At 40.5% G+C, this 19,765-nt stretch overlaps 1 protein-coding gene across 1 annotated transcript; it reads right to left on the bottom strand.

Moving 5' to 3' along the window:
• Positions 1-6,536: 6,536 nt before the first annotated feature.
• On the bottom strand, positions 6,537-19,093 carry MOCS2 (molybdenum cofactor synthesis 2). The gene is made up of 6 exons (XM_056112161.1): positions 18,972-19,093; positions 16,092-16,239; positions 12,575-12,702; positions 11,451-11,601; positions 9,947-10,070; positions 6,537-7,083 (listed from the first exon to the last, which is right to left on the bottom strand). Exons 2-6 carry the CDS (start codon positions 16,190-16,192, stop codon positions 7,015-7,017), a joined length of 573 nt encoding a protein of 190 aa, XP_055968136.1. The 5' UTR covers positions 16,193-16,239; positions 18,972-19,093; the 3' UTR covers positions 6,537-7,014.
• Positions 19,094-19,765: the final 672 nt, after the last annotated feature.

Below are 19,765 nucleotides of genomic sequence, written 5' to 3'. Positions count from 1 at the left end.
GCCACCAACAAGCCTTTGTCACGGTCATGGAGACAGCTTCGCTATCAGGATTTGCACAAATGGATTTAAAAAAAAAAAATCCCAGCATTTTATAAAGGAGTAACTCGCCTGCTATGTTATTTTAGAAAACTGCAGGTCAGTTTGAGAAGAAATTAGGACCTGGGTAAAGGGTAAAAAGGTTATTAAAAAAAAAAGACATTTTATATAGGGTGGCGGGGGGGGGGGGGGGGTGATTCTTTACACTGGCAGGTCCAGAGTTTACAATGTAATATATGTTGTGTTATAAACATGAAATGCTTCCAAATATGCCTCAATATAACCTTTCCCAGATTTTTTTAATGGGGGGTGGGGGAGGAGTCAAGGGATAATCCCAGTCATTGAAAACAATTGCTTTGAAACAGCCACTACAGAAGTGGGCATACTCGGTATAAATAGATCCTTAGCTTGGACCTGGATGTTAGGTGGGACATAAAGCAGCAAGTCTTCGACTTAGGCTGCTCATCCACAGTTGCAACAGAAGCTGTTTGTAGGAATGATTTGTGAACTGGGTGAAATTTGCTGTGGTCCACGCCTGCCTCCTCCCAGCCCCTTTCTTGCTCCTCATACCACGTGAACAGCAGGCAGGAGCCAGGGTTTGCCTTCTGCAGAAGCAACACATTGACACCAGAGGGAGAGGAGTTTGGAACTCAGAGTGCAAAAACAGTGTTTGAAATCTGTAACAATATTTCTGTAAAATCCTCTTTGCTGGAGTCCCAGCTTTGCCAGAGAAAGAAGGGGAGGACAGCTATCTTCAGCACTGGAATGACTGGCTTCCAGGGACCTGGGGCTTTTGACAGTTGCAAAATGAGCTGTTTCTTTGCCAGTATGCCTCCTCCTATGATGAGCCACTCTGCTGCCTCCTGGGGTCCCCGTCTCCTTGGATGTCAGCCTTTCTCTCCACAGTTCACATCTCTCTGCCTCCCCCCTATGCCATTCCTGCTACTCCTTTATTCCTGGGGAAGAAAGGAAAAGTCCAGCTCGTTCATTTACACATCTGTGGATGACTGCAGAATCCCTCAATTTTAGGAAGCTATTTTCATTTACTGCTAAAGAAGTCTGAAATGAAGAAGAAAGGAAGAAAAAGGGGGAAGAGAAAAAGGAAAGAAAGAAAAAGCAAAAAGAAAAAGGCAAGAAAAGAAAAAAGAGAAAGAAAAGAAAAGAAAAGAAAAGAAAAGAAAAGAAAAGAAAGAGGCAAGAAAGCAAGCCCAAGGAAGTTTCTAGTGGTTGGAGTTCCAGACCGTGTAAACAAAGTGAAGGAAACAAATGTCATCTCAGGAATTTGCATTGAAGTCCAAGGGCAGCAGGTACACCCTGTGCCTGTGCTGGCATCTTTGAGAGCTTTGGCTTCCAGAGGAATGAGCCTGACCTGGGCAAGTGTGTTCACAAATCTGATTCTTAGCCCGAATGTCTTCTTTGATCGAATGAGGATGAGGCTATAAGCTGTATTTTACCAAACACCCCAGTCCTTATGATGCCAAGGAACCACACAGAGAAACACCCTGTCTCTACTTTTTTCTTTTTTAGCATCTTCTGTCATCTCTGAGTTCACACATTCTCCAGGTAGAAACTAGAAGCAAAGAGGCACAGGCCAAGTTCTAGGGACTATTTTATGCCAGCAACTGCAAACCTGAAGCTTTGGACAAGTCACTCCATCTCTCTAAACTTCAGTTTCTTCTTTATAAAGTGGGAAAACTGGATTAGAGCTCAGCAGTGATGCTTTTAGCAAGAAGTCTATTAGCCGGAATTCTTATGGCAGATAGAGGTAAACATCTGTGCAGTGCTCCAGTACTGACTTTGCTGAGGCAGAAGAAAGTGGTTTTGCCCATGTACAGCCACCTCACTGCCCTCCAGCATGGCTCCTGGAGCAGCGGTCAGAACTGTCTGTACTGCAGTGACTTTGTGTAAACAAGTAAAACAGCCATAAAGCGGCAGGATTTCATAGCAGGAACAGCCTGGTGGCATCTAGTTAGATGTGCTAGGACCTAATCTTTATAACACTGTATAAAAGTTTGATTAAAAATAAAAGTGGGTAAAGAATATTTAATAAACCATGTTAACTGCTGTATCTCTCTGCACTATTAGATGGGGCCTCTCAAGTCTAGCACTTTTAACATTGGGACATTGGGGCTGGGTGATTCTCACTTGGTGGCAACGGTCCTGTGGATTGTAAGCTGCTTAGCAGCAAGTCTGCCTCTGCTTACCAACTAGGAGTTTCTACCTACCACATGCAAGGAGTACCTCTCCCAATGGCAATCCCCCGCGCCCCCAATAATCCAAACCTTCCCCAGACACTGCAGAAGGCTTCCTGGGAGACAAAGTCATCCCTCGCAGAAGCGAGAACCTCGGCACTGAAGGGCAAGGTGCCCCAAATAGGCAACATCTGTTATGAGAGCACGTCTGAGATAGAGGCTCTGGATTGTATTTATTTCTAAAGCTGGTCCTTCGACAATATGGTCCACTTACTGTCATTTCATTGTAATGTTGGATGGCAGGACACACCTACTTTGAGTGAAAAAATATAAATTTGGGGATTTGGTTTGGTTTCACATCTGCAATCTTAACTGGACGTACTGTATTCACCCAAGACATCAAAGAACAAAAAATAGTCTGGAGAGATTATGTATTCCCTATTCAGTCACGCTTTTGTTTCGAAAGTAAGTAGGGTAGGGAGTTTACAAGACACGGAAGTTTCCATTTTATAAATGGTATACAAAGATTCATAAAATGTGTTAAAAACTGAGTTGCTTCATGCATGACTACACATAAGCATGAAATAGAACTACAGTCGAGTGGTTGGTAAAGAAACCATACTGACATGTGAAATTGTGCATCATTTAACTTAGAGGAAAGAGGAACTGCATGGGATGTTTTCTAGCTGGCAGAACTGTTTTTATAAAATAGCAGAAGTTACCTATTAACTGTGAATAAAGAAAACTAAATCCAATTTGTCATGAACACAGTGATTATACTACAAGTACAATTTATTCTGGTCTTCAGTTAAAAGTTAATATGTGAAAATACCATGAATTAAAACTATTTTTTTAAAAGCAGGTCTTTTCAAACCAAAAGCCCTGGTCCACTTTAATGAAACTTGCACACAGGATATAATTATATGCAAAGCTTTTTAAGACTATGCTCTTCATAAACATTCACACTCACCCATTTTAATCAAGCTGAAAGGGTAAAACCTACAGAAGTAAACATGGGGAATAAAATGCTAACTACAACTTTTAACCTTAAAAGGTGAAAATGTAGCAATTATGTCAATATAAAAAGATGGTTTCATGTGTACTTGATTTATTTTGGCAGATAAAGTCAAAATATAAATGTATATATTGCAGAACTGTTAGAATTGTATATTTCAAAAAGAGAAATTGTCTAGATATTGTCCTTCATCTATAATGAATAACTGTTATTAAGATGTGATAAGTATATCTGCTTTTTGTTTGACCTGTTTTTGCCTTTTTTCTCTCCACCAAAACAAAAAAAAAAAACAAATGTATGCATGTTTGTTACATCAAATGGCACAACTTCTGGTTTCTGAAAAAAAAAAATCAAATTGTAGTAGTAATCTATGTATATAAGTTGAGTGCTTTGTAGTCAAGTACAGGAATCATTTTAGGCAAAAATATTTTATTGTAAACCACTATTTTCATACTTACCATGCTACTGAGTATCATAAACATTGTTCCGAAAAATGTATTTACATTGAGTTTTGAATTTTGTGACTTATAATTTCACTGTATCTATCTTATAAGCTCAGTTTCTTCAGAACACATAAGGGAGAGTGACGTGCTGATCTCTGATATGATCAGGAGTGCCCACAAGCAGCTTTACAGGAACCATAAACTGCCTTCAGAAGTTAGCCCCTAGGTGTGAATTTTCCACTCTATCGCAAGTATCCGGGAATCTCTTTATGATTTATATTCAGCTAAAGTTGGGGAAGTGAAATATGTGCCTAGAAAAAGTCACAGGCAAGAGCATTCATCTGCATGGCTAATTTTTAAAATACTCTTAGCAGGAGGGCTGGCAGAGGATGGGTTGTATAGCCCGTTATCTCCCAATCCCCAATCAGCTGCTGGCACCCTTCCTCAGCTCTCCCCAGCCCCACCCTGCTTCCTGAACCAAATCCTAAGGGCAGTGTATTGCATAACAATCAGGAAGTATGTCTGATGTGTATCTGCCATTAAAACACAACACTGAAGGAAAAAAAAAACACTAAATCTCTTTAGTCACAGAAGTTATGAATTGCTGCTGGAGGCCTGCCCTAAAGCAACCATTTTGTGCTAAAATGTAAAGTCATTTTATAAAAATTCCTATTTCTTCTACATCAGCTTGCAAAAAAAAAATCTACAAATGTGGGACGGAAGATGGTACAGCAGTTAGGAGGCATGGCACCCAGTCTGGGTTTGATTCCAGGCACCAAATGGTCCAGGTGCAGCCCTGGAGGCCCTGATGATGATCGGGCTACCTGGACACCTGGACAGCAGTGCATCACATCACACCCTCAGGCCTAGGGCCTGGTGGGTTGACAATCACAGGTGGGGCTCCCAAAACCTTCTGAGCACTGTTTGGGAAGCCCCACCCTGAAAAAAGGTAAAACCTACAAAAGCTCTCTCATCAAAATTTCTCTGATTTTTTGGTTTTGGGATACACCTGGTGGTATTCAGGGTTGACTCCTAACTCTTAGCTCAGGAATTACTCCTGGCAAGTTCAGGGGAACATAAGGAATGCTGGGGATCAAACCCGGGTCGGTCACATGCAAGGTAAGCACCTGACCCATCGCATTATTCTTCCGGCCAAAATATTCTTTAATATTTTAAACAAAGAAACCTATTAAACATATCTTAAGTTTTTTTACTAAATTGTACATTTGCAGTATTTACCTATTTCATGTAAATCTTAAAATGCACTAGCAGATTAGTAATATTTTTAAAAAATCACATACCTCTAAAAATACTTGGAAAAAAATTACTCTATCAGCTTATCATCAATTTAAATTTCATGAAGTTTTTTGATGAGCTCAATTCATCTGTATATACGTAGGTGTCGCCACCCCACAATTTTTTTAAAAAAGATCTCTACCATATGTAGGATAAAAAAAAGGAACTGGAGTGATGGTGCAGGAGGAAGGTGCTTGCCTGCATAGGACTGACCAGCACCGCAGAATTGATCCCTGAGTGCAGAGCCAGGAGTAAGTCCTGTGCATCTCCAGTGTGGGTCATCTGCCCGAGCCCACCCCCACCCCCCGCCTCCCAGAAAGAGACACAATAAGGGAACAACAAATGATCAATCACTGGAACTTAAGATTTTGTTCATAGGCTAAGCTTACATGAAAGGAGGCCCTGAGTTTATACAAAATCAGTATCTTATACAGAAACAGTATTCATTTTCATATAAGGACTATTCCTACAAAATGTAATAATATAAGAATGATTCTAACGTACAATAAAGAAAACAGGTAACAACTGAATTCTATAACAGCAATCAACTGAAAACCTCGCTCTATTGCCCTCTGCTGGAAGAGCTACCACATTACATCGCACCAAGAAAGGTCTTTAAACATCATCCAACTATCTGCAGGCCCCAGCAAACGCCCTTATCTCTGTATTAGATCTGTATTAGAGCTAAACAGGTCAAATAGTCTCTTTTCCAGACTTACATAAAGCCTACTGAATAAAGGCAAATTTCCTTAAAGACATATTTGGTGCCTGGCACAGAACAGGAATTCAATACTTACTGATAAATGAATTCTTGGGCTTAAAAAAAACCTAGGTTTCATTAGATATGACAATATTACTAAGAAAGCAGTTTAAGCATCTGAAAACATAGTCTTTGTTCTCAATAAGAATAGTGCAAATATTTTGATGACATTAACTGTACAAAATAGTGCTGATATTTTATTATCTAAAGGAAACTATGAAACTTACAGATCTACTGGCAATGTATATATAAACCACTAAAATCAAGATCACTGCTTAGTAAACAGATCTTGCAAAAAAGATATCAATGATTTTATTAATGATTATTTTGCTTTAGCAAATAAAACGAACACTATATGAAAATATTAAATAACCATATGATTTTCCCTTAATTGGTGTACATCAAATTTAAATAAACATGGTAAACACAAAGCACCCTTACTGCTAGTGAGTTTGCTAGCATCTATGATGTTATGTTGATTTCATACTGATACTACGCTAATAATTAACAAGCGGGTAGGGCGTTTGCCTTGCAAGTGGCTGACCTGGGTTCGATTCCTCCGTCCCTCTCAGAGAGCCCGGCAAGCCACCGAGAGTATCCCACCTGCACAGCAGAGCCTGGCAAGCTCCCCATATTGGATATGCCAAAAACAGTAACAAGTCTCACAATGGAGACGTTACTGGTACCCGCTCAAGCAAACTGATGAACAATGGAGGACAGTGCTACAGTGCTACAATTCTAAAATATAAGAAATCTATATCAAGTATCACTGAGTTTTTTTAAAAATAAGAAAATGCTACTTAAACATTTTTATTTAGCTCATTTAAATATAAAAATTCCAAGAAAAATAATATTGACTCTCTGATAACACATTTTTATAACTCTTAGTTCTGCTAACACTCCCATAATGCACTGCTCATGAAAGTTTAGTCAGTGGCCGAGAAGTTGGGGGAAACAGGTTCTCACTGAGACAGTTACAGGCAGCGGGGACAGGGCCACACATCAGTGCCGGAAGTTGCCATTAGAACCCGATCCTCTACCAGAGGCTTTGCTGCTCACAATTATCCTTCCATTTCTTCCCCAAAGTCTTTATTTCTAGTTCCTGTACAAATCCTTATCCCAAACCCATTAACTTTGCTTTCATTCTCTTTTATCCCACCAGTATAAGAGATCGTGCTTCAATAAACTCTCTTAACTTTTGGAGAAGAAAAAACAAACCGTGATCAAAGATGAAATTTTCACCAATGTTAGCAATCTAAAAGCTTATGTAATTTAATCATTGGTTGCCCAAAAACATTCTTTGTTTCTTTTCCAAGATGATGATGATTCGTCATACATTTCCTAAAAAAATAAAAAAATAAAAATAAAACACTAGAAATACGAGTTATTCAGAACACAGCATCTTACTGTTTTTTAATTTTTATTTTTTTGGTATTTGGACTATACCTGTCGATGCCTAAGGGTTACTCCTGGCTCTATACTCAGGAATTACTCCTGGCAGTGCTCGGGGGACCATATGGCATGTCAGGGATTGAAACAGGGTTGGTCACATGCAAGGCAAATGCCCTACCCACTGTACTATCTCTCCAGCCCCCCAAACAAAGCATTTTAATAAATGCAACTATAATTGAATAAGTCAGACAATTGAATATCATTACTAAATATTTTCCTCTTTTAACAATCCTCTTATAAACATTTGTATAATGCACTGAAAAGAAGAAAACCAAATACACATGTTCCCAACACTTAAAAACTCCTAATGCAAATGGAGAATGAGAGACAAGCCCTTGACAAGGTGTCACCACAAAGTGACAAAGAGTCGCTGCCCAGGGCTGCCTCCTGGCTTCTGCCCTTTATGGTTCATCCCACGACCAACAGAGAAAACCCTGGGCCGTGGGGCTCGAGCCCCCGAGGCTGCCTCTGTACTGAGAAGGTACAGACATTTCCCCTGGCCCTTGCTCCTTCCACAACCCAGTACAGCAGCTATTCACAGATTATTTGCATTGTAGTAGGGATTGCAAATAATCCAAAGATGATTTACAGCAGAAGTTGTTGACTGCCAGTCGATGGGATCTGAGGAGGTCTGCAAGTATTTAAAAAAAAAAAGCTGCTCCCTGAGTCGCTGCCCACGAACAGCCACTCTGGTTCCTGATCGAGTTGCTGAATGGCCATGATCCCAGAGACTAAGAAACAAATCTCGAAATCCAGAGGCTTTTGGCAGAAATCCCTCCAGATTTAATTATTAAAATTCCAGAATTCCAATAAATAAATAAATGAATAAATAAAAAGGCTGCAAATTCATTGAAAGCACATGTGAGGAAGCACACAGGGTATATGCAAATCATCACAGGGCAAACCAGGCTATTTTTCTTACAAGGTACTACAGTGTGAGATGGGAGGAAGGTACCGGAACCAGTCCCCCAGGGGTACTGTGATGACTCGTAAGCAATTAATTCCACCTGGGATCAGGTCAGCAGCAGCTTGAGGCAAGGGTATACAGAACACAGAAGAAATTTCAGTTTTAAACTTCTTTTTCTGGGGCCAGAGGAACAGTGCAGCGGGGAGGGTGCTTGCCTTGCACAGTCAAACCCAGTTTGATCCCCAGAAACACGAATGGTCCCCTGAGTTTGCCAGGAATAATCTTGGATCAAAGATCCAGGGATAAGCCCTAAGTACTACTGGGTATGTCCCTCCCAAAATATACACATACATATTTATATCTATATATTTTCTTTCTTTCTGAATACACCTTACATTCTTAAATATGTTTTCCCAAAGGCCAAAAGGTTTCCAAAAGGTTTCCATTCCTGTAAAATTAAGTGACCACCTTCAGAAACTCTTGAGTACGTCAGAGGTCTGTACTGCTTAGACAGCTGCCTGGAAGTGAGCTACACAGAGAGACACCCTCTGCCTAACCACAGGTGACCTCAAATCACAGGCTGGACTAGAACTAGGTTAGAATGGAGATAATTTTGGAAGAAAAGGGAGTAAGAACATAACACATTCTTTTCACACTCTCCAACTGGATTCTATTTCTGAGGGAGAAGAATCCAAATTCAATGGTCCTCAGAATACCTTTATGACCTCCTACCTTTGACAAACAGAAAAATAAAAGTCCCAGAGTCCTCAAAGTCAAAAACAAGAATATACCCCAATGCCTGTCCTTAGCTCTTGCCTGCGTTATTGGCCGGGTGTTCACTGTGCCTGGCTGATCAAGCAAGCCAAGCTCTGTCTTGCTCTGTCTCGCGCTCTCCAGGGCCCTGTCAACAGTCTTGCTCCCAGGAAAGTAACCATGAGAGTGAGTTCTCCTAAGACTGTCTCAGCCACATACCCTATCCTCGCATCCCCAGGGAGACCCTCACAGGAATGGATTTCAACTTTCATTGCGATCGTGTAGTCAGTCACCAGGTTTCAGAGGTCCTGGGGAGAGCACATCCAGCTATAGCACGGCCGAGGGCAGTGGGCTCCTCAGGGAAGCCAAGGAATTCATTTCTCAGCTGTAAATTCCTCAGTCAATAAATTCATTCCTCTGCTTCGCAGTCACCCACAACGTGATTTTAGAATCGCAAAAGCTTCAATGCACATGGGTGAGAGGACAGAACAATCCCACTACCAATGCAGCAACAATAGGGGAGAAATACTCTCAATTTGGTCTTTATGATTTGATGTACTGGCAGCAAACAACGCAGAATTTCCTACTTGACTTTATTTTTTTTCCTACTTGTATTTTAAAAGCCACTTTGTATAACTTTGCTATGAGGAAGTAACCCCCCCCCCCCCACCCTCTTTTCCTCCTAAAACTTGGTTCTAGAAGAAGGCTCCTTGGTCTTGAAGGATCTCTTTCAGCACCTGCTTATGCAGTCACATACTCACTTCTCAAAGACAAGATTGTTGGTCTTAATGGAGTTCTAGTCCAAGGTAAGTAGATCACAGGCATGGACTGAGAAATTTTCAATGCTATCACTTGTTAAGGTCAACTCCGTGCTATGCATTCTTTGGGACATAAATTTAAATACACAACAGTCCTGGGAAAGAGGATTATCACTAAATATCTATTTCAAAGATACAGAAAACAGGATGCATAAAGATTCAGGTGATAACCCATACACACAAATTCTGTGTGTACTCTTCATTCCTCAGCCTTTGAAAATTCTGAGAAAAGTCATGTCCCAAATTGCAAAACTGGATTATTTTCTTAACTTACCTTTTTCCATATGGGCACCTTGGCCTTTAAAGTGTCTATGGCATAGCTCACAGCTTCAAGAGAGGCAGCCCTGTGGGCTGAGGAGACGGCGATGATTATGCTTGCTTCTGACACTGGAACTAGGCTTAACAGAATGAAGAAATGAATTCAGCATCTCCTCTGGAGTCACATGTTAAAGATTTACTATGTACGTGAAAAGAAGTTCCAGTGATGCCATTCTAAAACTAAATATTCAGTTCTGCTGTAAACATCCAATTATATTAGGAAAGAGCGATTCATTCCAGTTTCATTAAGACGGGGTATTTACATGGTGCCAAATCTGTTAGCATCTATCTGTTAAGCCTGTTTAAGAAGATAAGAGACCTCAAGAATGGGACCTTTCACAAATTCAATAAATATCTGATTCAAACCAAAAGTTGCCCTTAATGAAGGGCAATGCTGAGAAAAGGCAGTTAGGATAGAGAAGAAACCACGATACCAAAAATAGTTGGAAATGATCACTCTGGATCAGAACCACATGCTCAGAGTAGGGAAAGGAACAAACCTGATAACCCTGCAGTATCTGTATGCAAGCCATAGTGCCCAAAAGGGAAAGGAAAGAGGTAGAGAGAGAGGGAAAGGGAAGAGGAGGGAGCAAGAGAGAGAAATGGAGAGGGAGCGGGGCAAAGAGAGAGAGGGAGAGAGAGAGACAGAGAGGGTCAGAGAGAGAGAGAGAGAGAGAGTGTGTGTGTGTGTGTGTGGGAGAGAGAGAGAGAAAGAGAGAGACTGTCACAGGGATAGAATGATAGGATGGGGGGGAGGGAGATGTCAAGAAGGAAACTGGGGGCACAGGTGGTGGGAAATGTACAGTGATGGACTGATGGAGGGATGGGTGTTGGAAGATTGTATGACTGAAACCTGATTATCAACAGCTTTGTAACTGTGTATCTCACAGTGAGTCAATTAAAAAAAAAAGTTAATGCACAATGAGAATAGCACAGAATTTAAAATTAGGTTCTGTGCCATACTCATGCAATAAATATTAAAGGGCTGCTAACACTGGTTATTAATGTATTAACTGGCTATTAACAAAACAAGTTATTAAAAACAAATTAACAAGAAGTTATATGAATCTCAATTGCTAGATTCTTTTTACAAGTTAGAACTATAATCCTTTTAGTGGGAGATAAAGGCAAATTCATTTCATGTTATTCCAACACACTTCCATTAAAAAAAAAAAAACTGTTGGCTGACTTTGAGATCAACAGTTCAGTTGACAGAGCCAAGCTGAAAAGGCCTTGAGGACTCTAGCACACATCAGCACGGGCTGCTGGGCTCAGAGCCCGGGTAAAACGTGCGCCATGTGTTTCCCCCCAACAGGCGCGCTGTGTCTCCTGAGCTGGGTCTCTAGGTCCCAGTAATACACAAACCATCCTCTCCTGGTCCTACAGAACTCCGCCATCGGGATGAGCGCAGAGGTCATGAACACTGAGCATCACTTCCATGCCAAGGAAGGGTACCGTACCCAAGTCTGTGGAACACAGCAATGTGCTTCACGGGCCACTTCTGTCTCATATCAGCACAAATTTTTCTGACTTCATTTTCTGCCATTGGTAGATATGCTTCATATTCTAAACTAATGACCTTTTTCCCTTCAAAGTTATTTCTTGTAGTCCCTACAAAAATAAGAAGGGAAAGAAAAAGAAACAGACTTATTAGAAAAATAAAAATGGCACTGGTACTCGATCATTATATAACTGAAACCCAAGCACAAAAATTTGTAAGTCTACAACTGTACCTCATGGTGTTTCACTAATAAAAATTTTAAAATAAATAAATAAAAATGGATTTTTAAATAAACAAGTAACACAATAATTTCACTAAAAGTTGCAATTTTCTATGAAAATAAAAAACCTAATTAGAAAAACAAATGATAATTACCATAACATTAAGGAAATAAAATGACATTGATGAAAGACACTGTGAAAACACTCAGGACAAGCTATAAGAGTAAAAATCTTTGAAAAATATATATGTATACCTGATATTTAATATATATGAAGAAAAACTAAGTTATCAGGATTACTATCAAATTATATCATTTCTCATTGGTATTTAGAAAATACAGGATTCTTTCAATTAATAAAGATTTTTATCCTTCATTTGAAGTTTACGAACATAAAAATATAAAACTATAAAAATGTTTACCCTCTCAATGGGTAATCTTTGTTGTTGCTGTTGTTTTCAATTTATTTAATTTTTGCTTTTTGGGTCACACCTGGTTATGCTCACGAATTACTCCTTGCAGTGCTCAGGGGACCACATGAGATACCGGGGATTAAAACCTGGTTGGCCGAGTGTAAGGCAAACACCCTACCTGATGTACTATTGATCCAGCCCATTTGTTGATGTTTTTTGGGCCATACTTAGCAGTGCTCAGGGGACCATATGGGTTCTGGAGATCGAACCCGTGTCAGTCATGTGCAAGGTAAATGCCCTACCCACTGTACTATCTCTCCGGTCCTCAATTGGTAATATTGGTTTACTATTCCAGTCTTCAAATCCTCTAAATAATACGGAACATGGGACATACTCGCTCATTTACATTGTCTTGTGCAGTCAATAGATGCAGTGAAAATTACAACTCACCTACGAAGAGGGATATTGCACCACAGAGTGGAGAAATCACCAACTGTGAGACTTCATCTACTGAAAGTTTCTCAGCAGTGAATTTTATTATATCTTTAGATTTCTCTTCTACTTCATTCACATCTTTCCTAGAAATAAGATATTAATAAGCCTTAACATAGGAACCAGAGGCAAAACACTGAACTACCAGGCTGTGTCTCGACTTACAATTTTTCTACATTATATGGATTCAGAGGCATGTTGCTACTTGATTCACTGCACACAGGTTAAAATTTCAGCCAAAGTCCATGTATGTCTAAATATCTCTAATAAATCAAGCACAGCATCAAAAGGAATTTTCCACTAAAAATGATCATTTAAAACATACTCTCTCATATCCCAGTATTCTGAATTCTCAAATGCCTACCCGTCTCCCTTCTTCACAGTACAGCAGAGATATCACCACCCACTTCCACAAGCACATCCACCACCTTTCACCACCAACTAACCACCTTTGAAAAAGGAGGGAGAGCAGATCTCTGCAGGGAGGGGGTTCACCTCAGCACAAGCCCGGTTACTGGAGGAAATGAGGGGATGAACTGCATTCCCAGTTCGCCAAGGGCTGTGTCTTGCTATGCCATCTTCATTTTATCCACAGGATATTATTTTGTTTTGTTTTTGCATCACACCTGGCTTACTCCTTGCTCTGTACTCAGGAATCACTCCTGGCAGTGCTCAAGGTACCAAGTGGGGATCAAGCCCAGGTTGATGGTGTGAAGGGCAAGGGCCTTACCTGTTGCAATAGCTCTCCCGCCCATATCTATGGAATATTTACTACAAACTCATTAAGGGTCTGACACTACCCAGTGCATTAGAGATAGACCAGGGAACAAAAGACACAGACTCCTGTCCAGTACACTCACGTGGAAGGGGGGAAACAATAAATAGAAATTACAAAGAGGGAAATTCTGAGAAATAAAAGTTTTTGAGACAGAAGCTGAGGGCTGAGAAGGAGTTTTCTGAGACTAAAGCATCATGGAAGGATGCCCCCTCAAGATGTAATATTTATGGTGAAGACCTAAGAAGAAAGAATGCTTCCTTAGCAGGCTAGAGAGATAATACAGAGGGTAAGGCATTTGCCTTGCACTTGCACCCAGTTTCGATCCTGGTACTCCAAAGGGTCCCCTGATACCCAACCAGGAACAACTCCTGTACCCAAAGCCAGTAGGATGCCCCGAGCACCATCAGACGTGGAGCCCTATCTTCCCTGCCCCAGAAAAAAGCATCCTTCTAGAGGAATCCTCCCCACCCCCGCCCTCTGCAAAGTCAGGGAAAGACAAATGGAAAAGCTCTGAGACAAAAACATAGAGCATTCCAGAACCTTCGGAATACCAGAACCGAGAGCAAGGGAGAACAGGGGCAGAAAATAGGCAGGCGGGGTGGATCTTGCAGATCACAAGGATTCTGAATATCATCGTAAACTTGTGAGCCTTCGTGTCTGTTGAAAGATGCGAGAAAGAAGCCTCAAGCAGCTAAGGACTCAGTCAAGATTAACCAAAGAAAGTACAAAATGCAATGTTCTTTACCCTGTCTCCTTCCAGTTACTTAAAAAAAAAAATTACTTCACGTGTAACACTTGATTCCTGGCTGTTTACCTCCTGTACAAGCTACCTGAGTTTCTTTTTAATGCAGGAAGACAGAGATAACCCGAATGTGGTCTATGAACTTCAAATCACACTGAGTTCCCATAGTTTGAATCCGTGAGAACATAGTGGTCCTAAAATTACATGCTACAGACAGATCCTGTCAAACATGTTCAAATAATACAAAATGCTAATTAATCTTCCTAATCTTTCCAAAGAACAACTCTAATCATCATCACACACCCCTTTAATGACAGATGCTGCTGAACTATTTGCTCTGCACCATTTATTTTTTACTTTCTGTGGCTCTGACCTCTAAGAGGCCTTGCAAACATGCAAGTGCACATCTGTGTGTGTGTGTGTGTGTGTGTGTGTGTGTGTGTGTGTGTGTGTGTTAGAAGGGATGGGGAAAAACAATAACCCTTAGCTTGTTCCTTTGAAAACTTAAACCCCACTTTTTGTTACTGAGTATACTAATATTTTCTCTTCATTTTGGGGAAAGAAAAACCCTATCAAGTTAAAGCTTTCCTTTATTTCTAACTTACCAAGAGCTTTGGATCTACATTACTCTCCACAATATTCAATTCTTCAGCTGACAACGAATTAGCCTCTCCAGACTACACTGAGAAATGTTCTTACTTATCACCCTACTCATATATCTGAAAAGAGGACAGGTTCACACAGCCACCTCAACTCTCTTTTTAGGCACAGGCATCTGTTTGCCAGCTGTGACGTTTTCTGCATTTCTCTGCCCAGGAGAGTTATTACCATGATGAAAAAGAACATAGACCAATAATCTGAGCTCAAGACTTGGGCCATTCACTTACTACTTATGTGCTCATAGATAAGCTTTTTAACATCTCCAAAATTTGTTTCCCCTCCTTCAAAATAAGTATACTACCACTCCAGTGTACAGCATTGTATCTGAGACACAGTAAAGTCTTTTCTAGTTACTTGTTTGGGGGCCATACCCAGTGAAGTTTAGGTTTTATTCCTGGCTCAGTATTTGGGGCTCACTCTTGGAGGGGCTAGGAGACTAAGGGTAGATGGGGCTAAAAGGAATTGACCTGGGCTGGCTGAGTGCAAGCACATTACCCACTGTACTATCTCTCTGGCCCTATAAAGTCTTAAACCATGTTAAGTGAATAGAATGAACATATAAAACAAACATTAAACTACTTGCAATAATGAATAACAATAGCAGAAACAGAATTGATGCAAAGTTATATGTGCATATATATGCATATTTGTGTAGATAGACAGTAGATTTTCTGCACCAATAAAGAGTTGCCCTTTCAAGCTGGAATAGAGAAGGGATCACCAAGTCAATGATGGTTGGAGGAATCATTCGGGATGGGAGATGTGTGCTGAAAGTAGATAAAGGACAAACGTGATAGCCTCTCAGTATCTATAGTGCAAACCATAAAGCCCAAAAGTAGAGACAGAGAATGGGGGAAATTGTCTGCCATAGAGGCAGGAGGAGGGTTGGGATGGGGGGTTGGGGGGGATTAGTGGTGGAAAATGTGCACTGGTGGAGGGCTGGATGTTCAACATTGTATGACTAAAACTCAAACATAAAAGCTTTGTAACTGTATCTCACAGTGATTCAATTAAAAAAAAAGAGTTGCCCACTTCAATAAAGTGTTAGTGTACAAAAAGTATACAAAAGAACAAACCACATTATTCCTCCTGATTCTCCACAAGACTGACTTAAGAACATATTTTGTGCTAAGCAAATGTTTTGTAAAGGGGGGGGGGGGCAGATTTCATCCCCAATACCCACTAGACTTCTAAGTGTTGCCACAAGTGAACCCCAAGCACAGAACCGGAAATAGGCCTTAAGACCCATCAGGAGTGCCCTCCCCCTCCAAAAAAAGAAAGTACTTTTCACGTACCCAAGTGGCTCCAAAGCACTGTTACCCTCCACTGATGGGGGGGATAATGGCAATTTCGTCTCCTGATTGAAGCAGGAGAAGTTGATCTCCAAGTTCGACATATTCTTGACGAACAGCAAATATCACCTGATTTTTCACATCAGCCAATCTGAAGAGGAAAATAAAAAATAAAATTAGAACCACCAATGCTCAATTAGGCCTCAAATCTCTTCAGTAATCAAAAACATTGCAGAAATTTATTTTTTGAAGCATCATCTGGAAGTCAATAATCTGACTCTTTCTATACAGAAAGGAACATCCACTGAAGTCCAACTACAAAAAATTTTAACAGCATTTTGTCTATGTAAAGGCCCTCCCGTTGATCGTCGATTTGCTCGAGCGGGCCCAGTAACGTCTCCATTGGAGACTTCGTTGTTACTGTGTCTGGCATATCGAATACTCTCAGTAGCTTGCCAGGCTCTCCGAGAGGGGCGGAGGAATTGAACTCGGGTCGGCCATGTTGGCCGCGTGTAAGGCGAACGCCCTACCCGCTGTGCTATCGCTCCAGCCCTTTGTCTATGTAGTCCTACTAAAATAATTTTTTAAAAAATCAACCACAAACAGTCCTCACTTGGATGTTGTGTATCTTGTGGAATTCAACCAACAACCAGACATCCAAATAATAACTAAACAAGAGACACATTCACACCAGGTCAAAAGAAAAGAAAAATGTCTGTCTTGGGCCAGAGGGATAGTACAGAGGACAGGGTACTTATCCAGCCTATGGAAGGTTCAATACCCAGCATTCCATATGGACTCCTGAACCCGTCATAGTTGATCCATGAGTACAGAGCCAGGAGTAAGCCCTGAGCACTGCCAGATATGATCCCCCAAACAGAAAAGGAAAAAAATCAAGAAAAATGTCCTGTTGAGTCCACATGCTCCCCAGGAATCTCAAAGTGTATAAACGCACTAAGTATAGCAAGGATGTTTCCCGCAAGACCAGTATCTTCTAGCTGGTTAAAGGTTTAAGGTAAATTAGGACATTGGTGCTCCAAAGCAGTGGTGCTCCTCTACTTTATCAGAGTAGCATACCTGTGATCTATTGCTGCTTCGTCAGGACACTTAAGGGCAACTCAAAAGATGTCAATTCAAGGAGTAGATTTTCCTTTGAAAATACATGATGTGATAACCTTATAAGTCCCTAGGATGTCCAAGTTAAAACAGTTACATAACCCCGCTTCGAATTTTGCAGTATCATTTTTTATTCTCCTATTTCCAGAGTGAGCTCTACAGCTACAGTGAAAGTCTATCTCCTCCCTGTCAGAAGCCAAAGTTGCTAATCAGAATTTAAGTCTTTTCTGGACACTGTCCCTAACATTTAGAACAGTAAAAGTACATTAGGATATGAAAACTGGAAACACTGTAGCTTTATTCAGGGGTAGGTAACAAATCCTTGCACCTACGACCTTCTGGGTAGCCTCCTTCCTGATTATTCCCATTCATAAAGTTTAAATGGTTGATGAAATGAGGTTAGAAGAACTTAATCCATAAGTGAAATTCACTTATGGTTGAAAAGGCTTAAAAGCACCAATTTGAAATGGTAGGATCTCCTATCCTAGAATACTAAGACATCTAATGAAAAGTAGAAGTACATAACAATATATAAAGCTTTATATGCTTATGAATATGACAGGAATAAGTCAAGAACAGGACAAACTGGCAGGCTACCGAATGTAACCTGCCCACACGGCAGAGTCTGGCAAACTCCCCGTGGCGTACCCAATATGCCAAATACCAGTAACAATGATAGGTCTCATTCTCCTAACTCTGAAAGAGCCTTGAATATGGCACTTTTTAAAAAAATCTCAGGGCTAGGACGAAGGAGACGTTACTAGGGCCTGCTCGAGGCAATCGATGAATAACAGGATGGTCATGATGTATGTTTTACACATATATATGAAAACCATTTCTATTTTTGGTTTTTGATTCTTTATCTTTTTTTGGGGGGGTCACACCCGGCGATGCACAGGGGTCACTCCTGGCTCTGCACTCAGGAATTAACTCTGGCAGTGCTCAGGGGACCATATGGGATGCTGGGATTCGAACCCGGGTTGGCCGCATGCAAGGCAAACACCCTACCCGCTGTGCTATTGCTCCAGCCCAATACCATTTATATTTTTGGAACAGCTTCAGATCAACCAGTTTCAGTACTCTGTTCAAAGAGAACTTGAGGTAGGAAAAACAGCAAATTTAGAGAACCACAAAGTCAAAACGTTGCAAAAAAGTTAACAAACAGCTGGGACTTATCTGTTTCTTTTTAAAAAATCTTCTAAATTTCTATTTTGAATTCTCTAAGTCCTACCTAGCTTCTAAATCTGTGCATAGTGATCCAATATGGGGTTAGGGTCAATGGGGCTAGGGAGGAGGCTTGAAAATAAATGATTTATTATCAGTTGTTTGGTTCGTAAACCTATTTTTGTATACCTGGGGTCGCTAAAAGTTCCTAGCAAAAAGGAGTAAAGAATGTTCAAGAAAGTAAAGAATGTTCTAAGAAAGGGCCTGGATACAGAAGTTTAAAGCACAAAATTTAAAATTAATTTGCAATCATAAAATTATAAATGTGAATCTTTCATTTTGAACATTGTATAAATAATAGAAGCAGATATAATAATACCCATTTGAGAATACTCCAGCTCAGTGTTTGTTAAAAGATCTTTAAATTCTTTAAGTGTGTATTTATAAATACAGAAAAATGTGTATTTTTAAAAGTTGTTCCAGAAAAATGACCTAATAGGTCTTTTTTACATTTGGCATGACAATCAAAATACACTTTGTCCTTTACATAAATATTTCATTCACATAGCTTTGGGTATCAAGTGCACTCTACACAACAGTCACCCAGGATGCAGAGTTTCTATCTCATTCCACAGCTGCAATGCTCTTATTTCTTGTGGCACAGAAATGGTCTCAGATCGAGTTCCTGCTATTTCAGCACTTTTGGCAAAATACAACACTTCCACCTGAAAGGAAAAGGAAAAAAAGTTCTTAACAATAACACTTGTCTTTTTCTGACCGTCCACGGGTCGAAATTCCTTTTCAATTGCATCACCTAATCAGAGACAAATTTTATAAGTTAGAGAAAATTTAATCGCCCACAAAGATACGGGGTAGGTGACTGTACAGGGTTCAAGCCCTGACCTTTCACACTGCCCGTTTTGGATCTACCCCCACCCACTGCCAGCGTGACTGCAAAGCGCAAAGTCAGGAGTGGCCCCTAGGTAGTCTCTGAGCTCCGTGAGTTTGGGCCCCAAACCACCAGTCCCCAAATTCATGTTCTATAAATTCAATTTAAGAAAAACAATTTTTTTAAGGCACTGTTCAGGCTAATTTTAGTCTCACGAGTGTGCTGCAACAAAAATCCCAACAAAATCTTCTTAGAACCATACAGTTGTTTTCAAGTCGCAACACCATTTATAAACACACAGGCAGTAAACAAATGCCTCCCCGTCTCGAGGTGACTGACAGAAGGAGCCGACCAAACCAGGGCCGGGCACGTTATTTCGTGGTTGTCCAACGACCTCTGGATCCAGTCTGGTGACACAGAGCCGGGCTGCGGATTAAGTTATGCAACATACAAATACTGACATTTCCCAAAGCAAAGAAGTTCTCAGTACTGGCTAAACTGGTATTTC

The sequence above is a fragment of the Sorex fumeus genome, unplaced genomic scaffold (assembly GCF_029834395.1).
Source record: "Sorex fumeus unplaced genomic scaffold, SorFum_2.1 ptg000015l, whole genome shotgun sequence".
Classification (NCBI taxonomy): domain Eukaryota; kingdom Metazoa; phylum Chordata; class Mammalia; order Eulipotyphla; family Soricidae; genus Sorex; species Sorex fumeus.
This window is presented reverse-complemented; position numbering and strand designations above follow the sequence as displayed.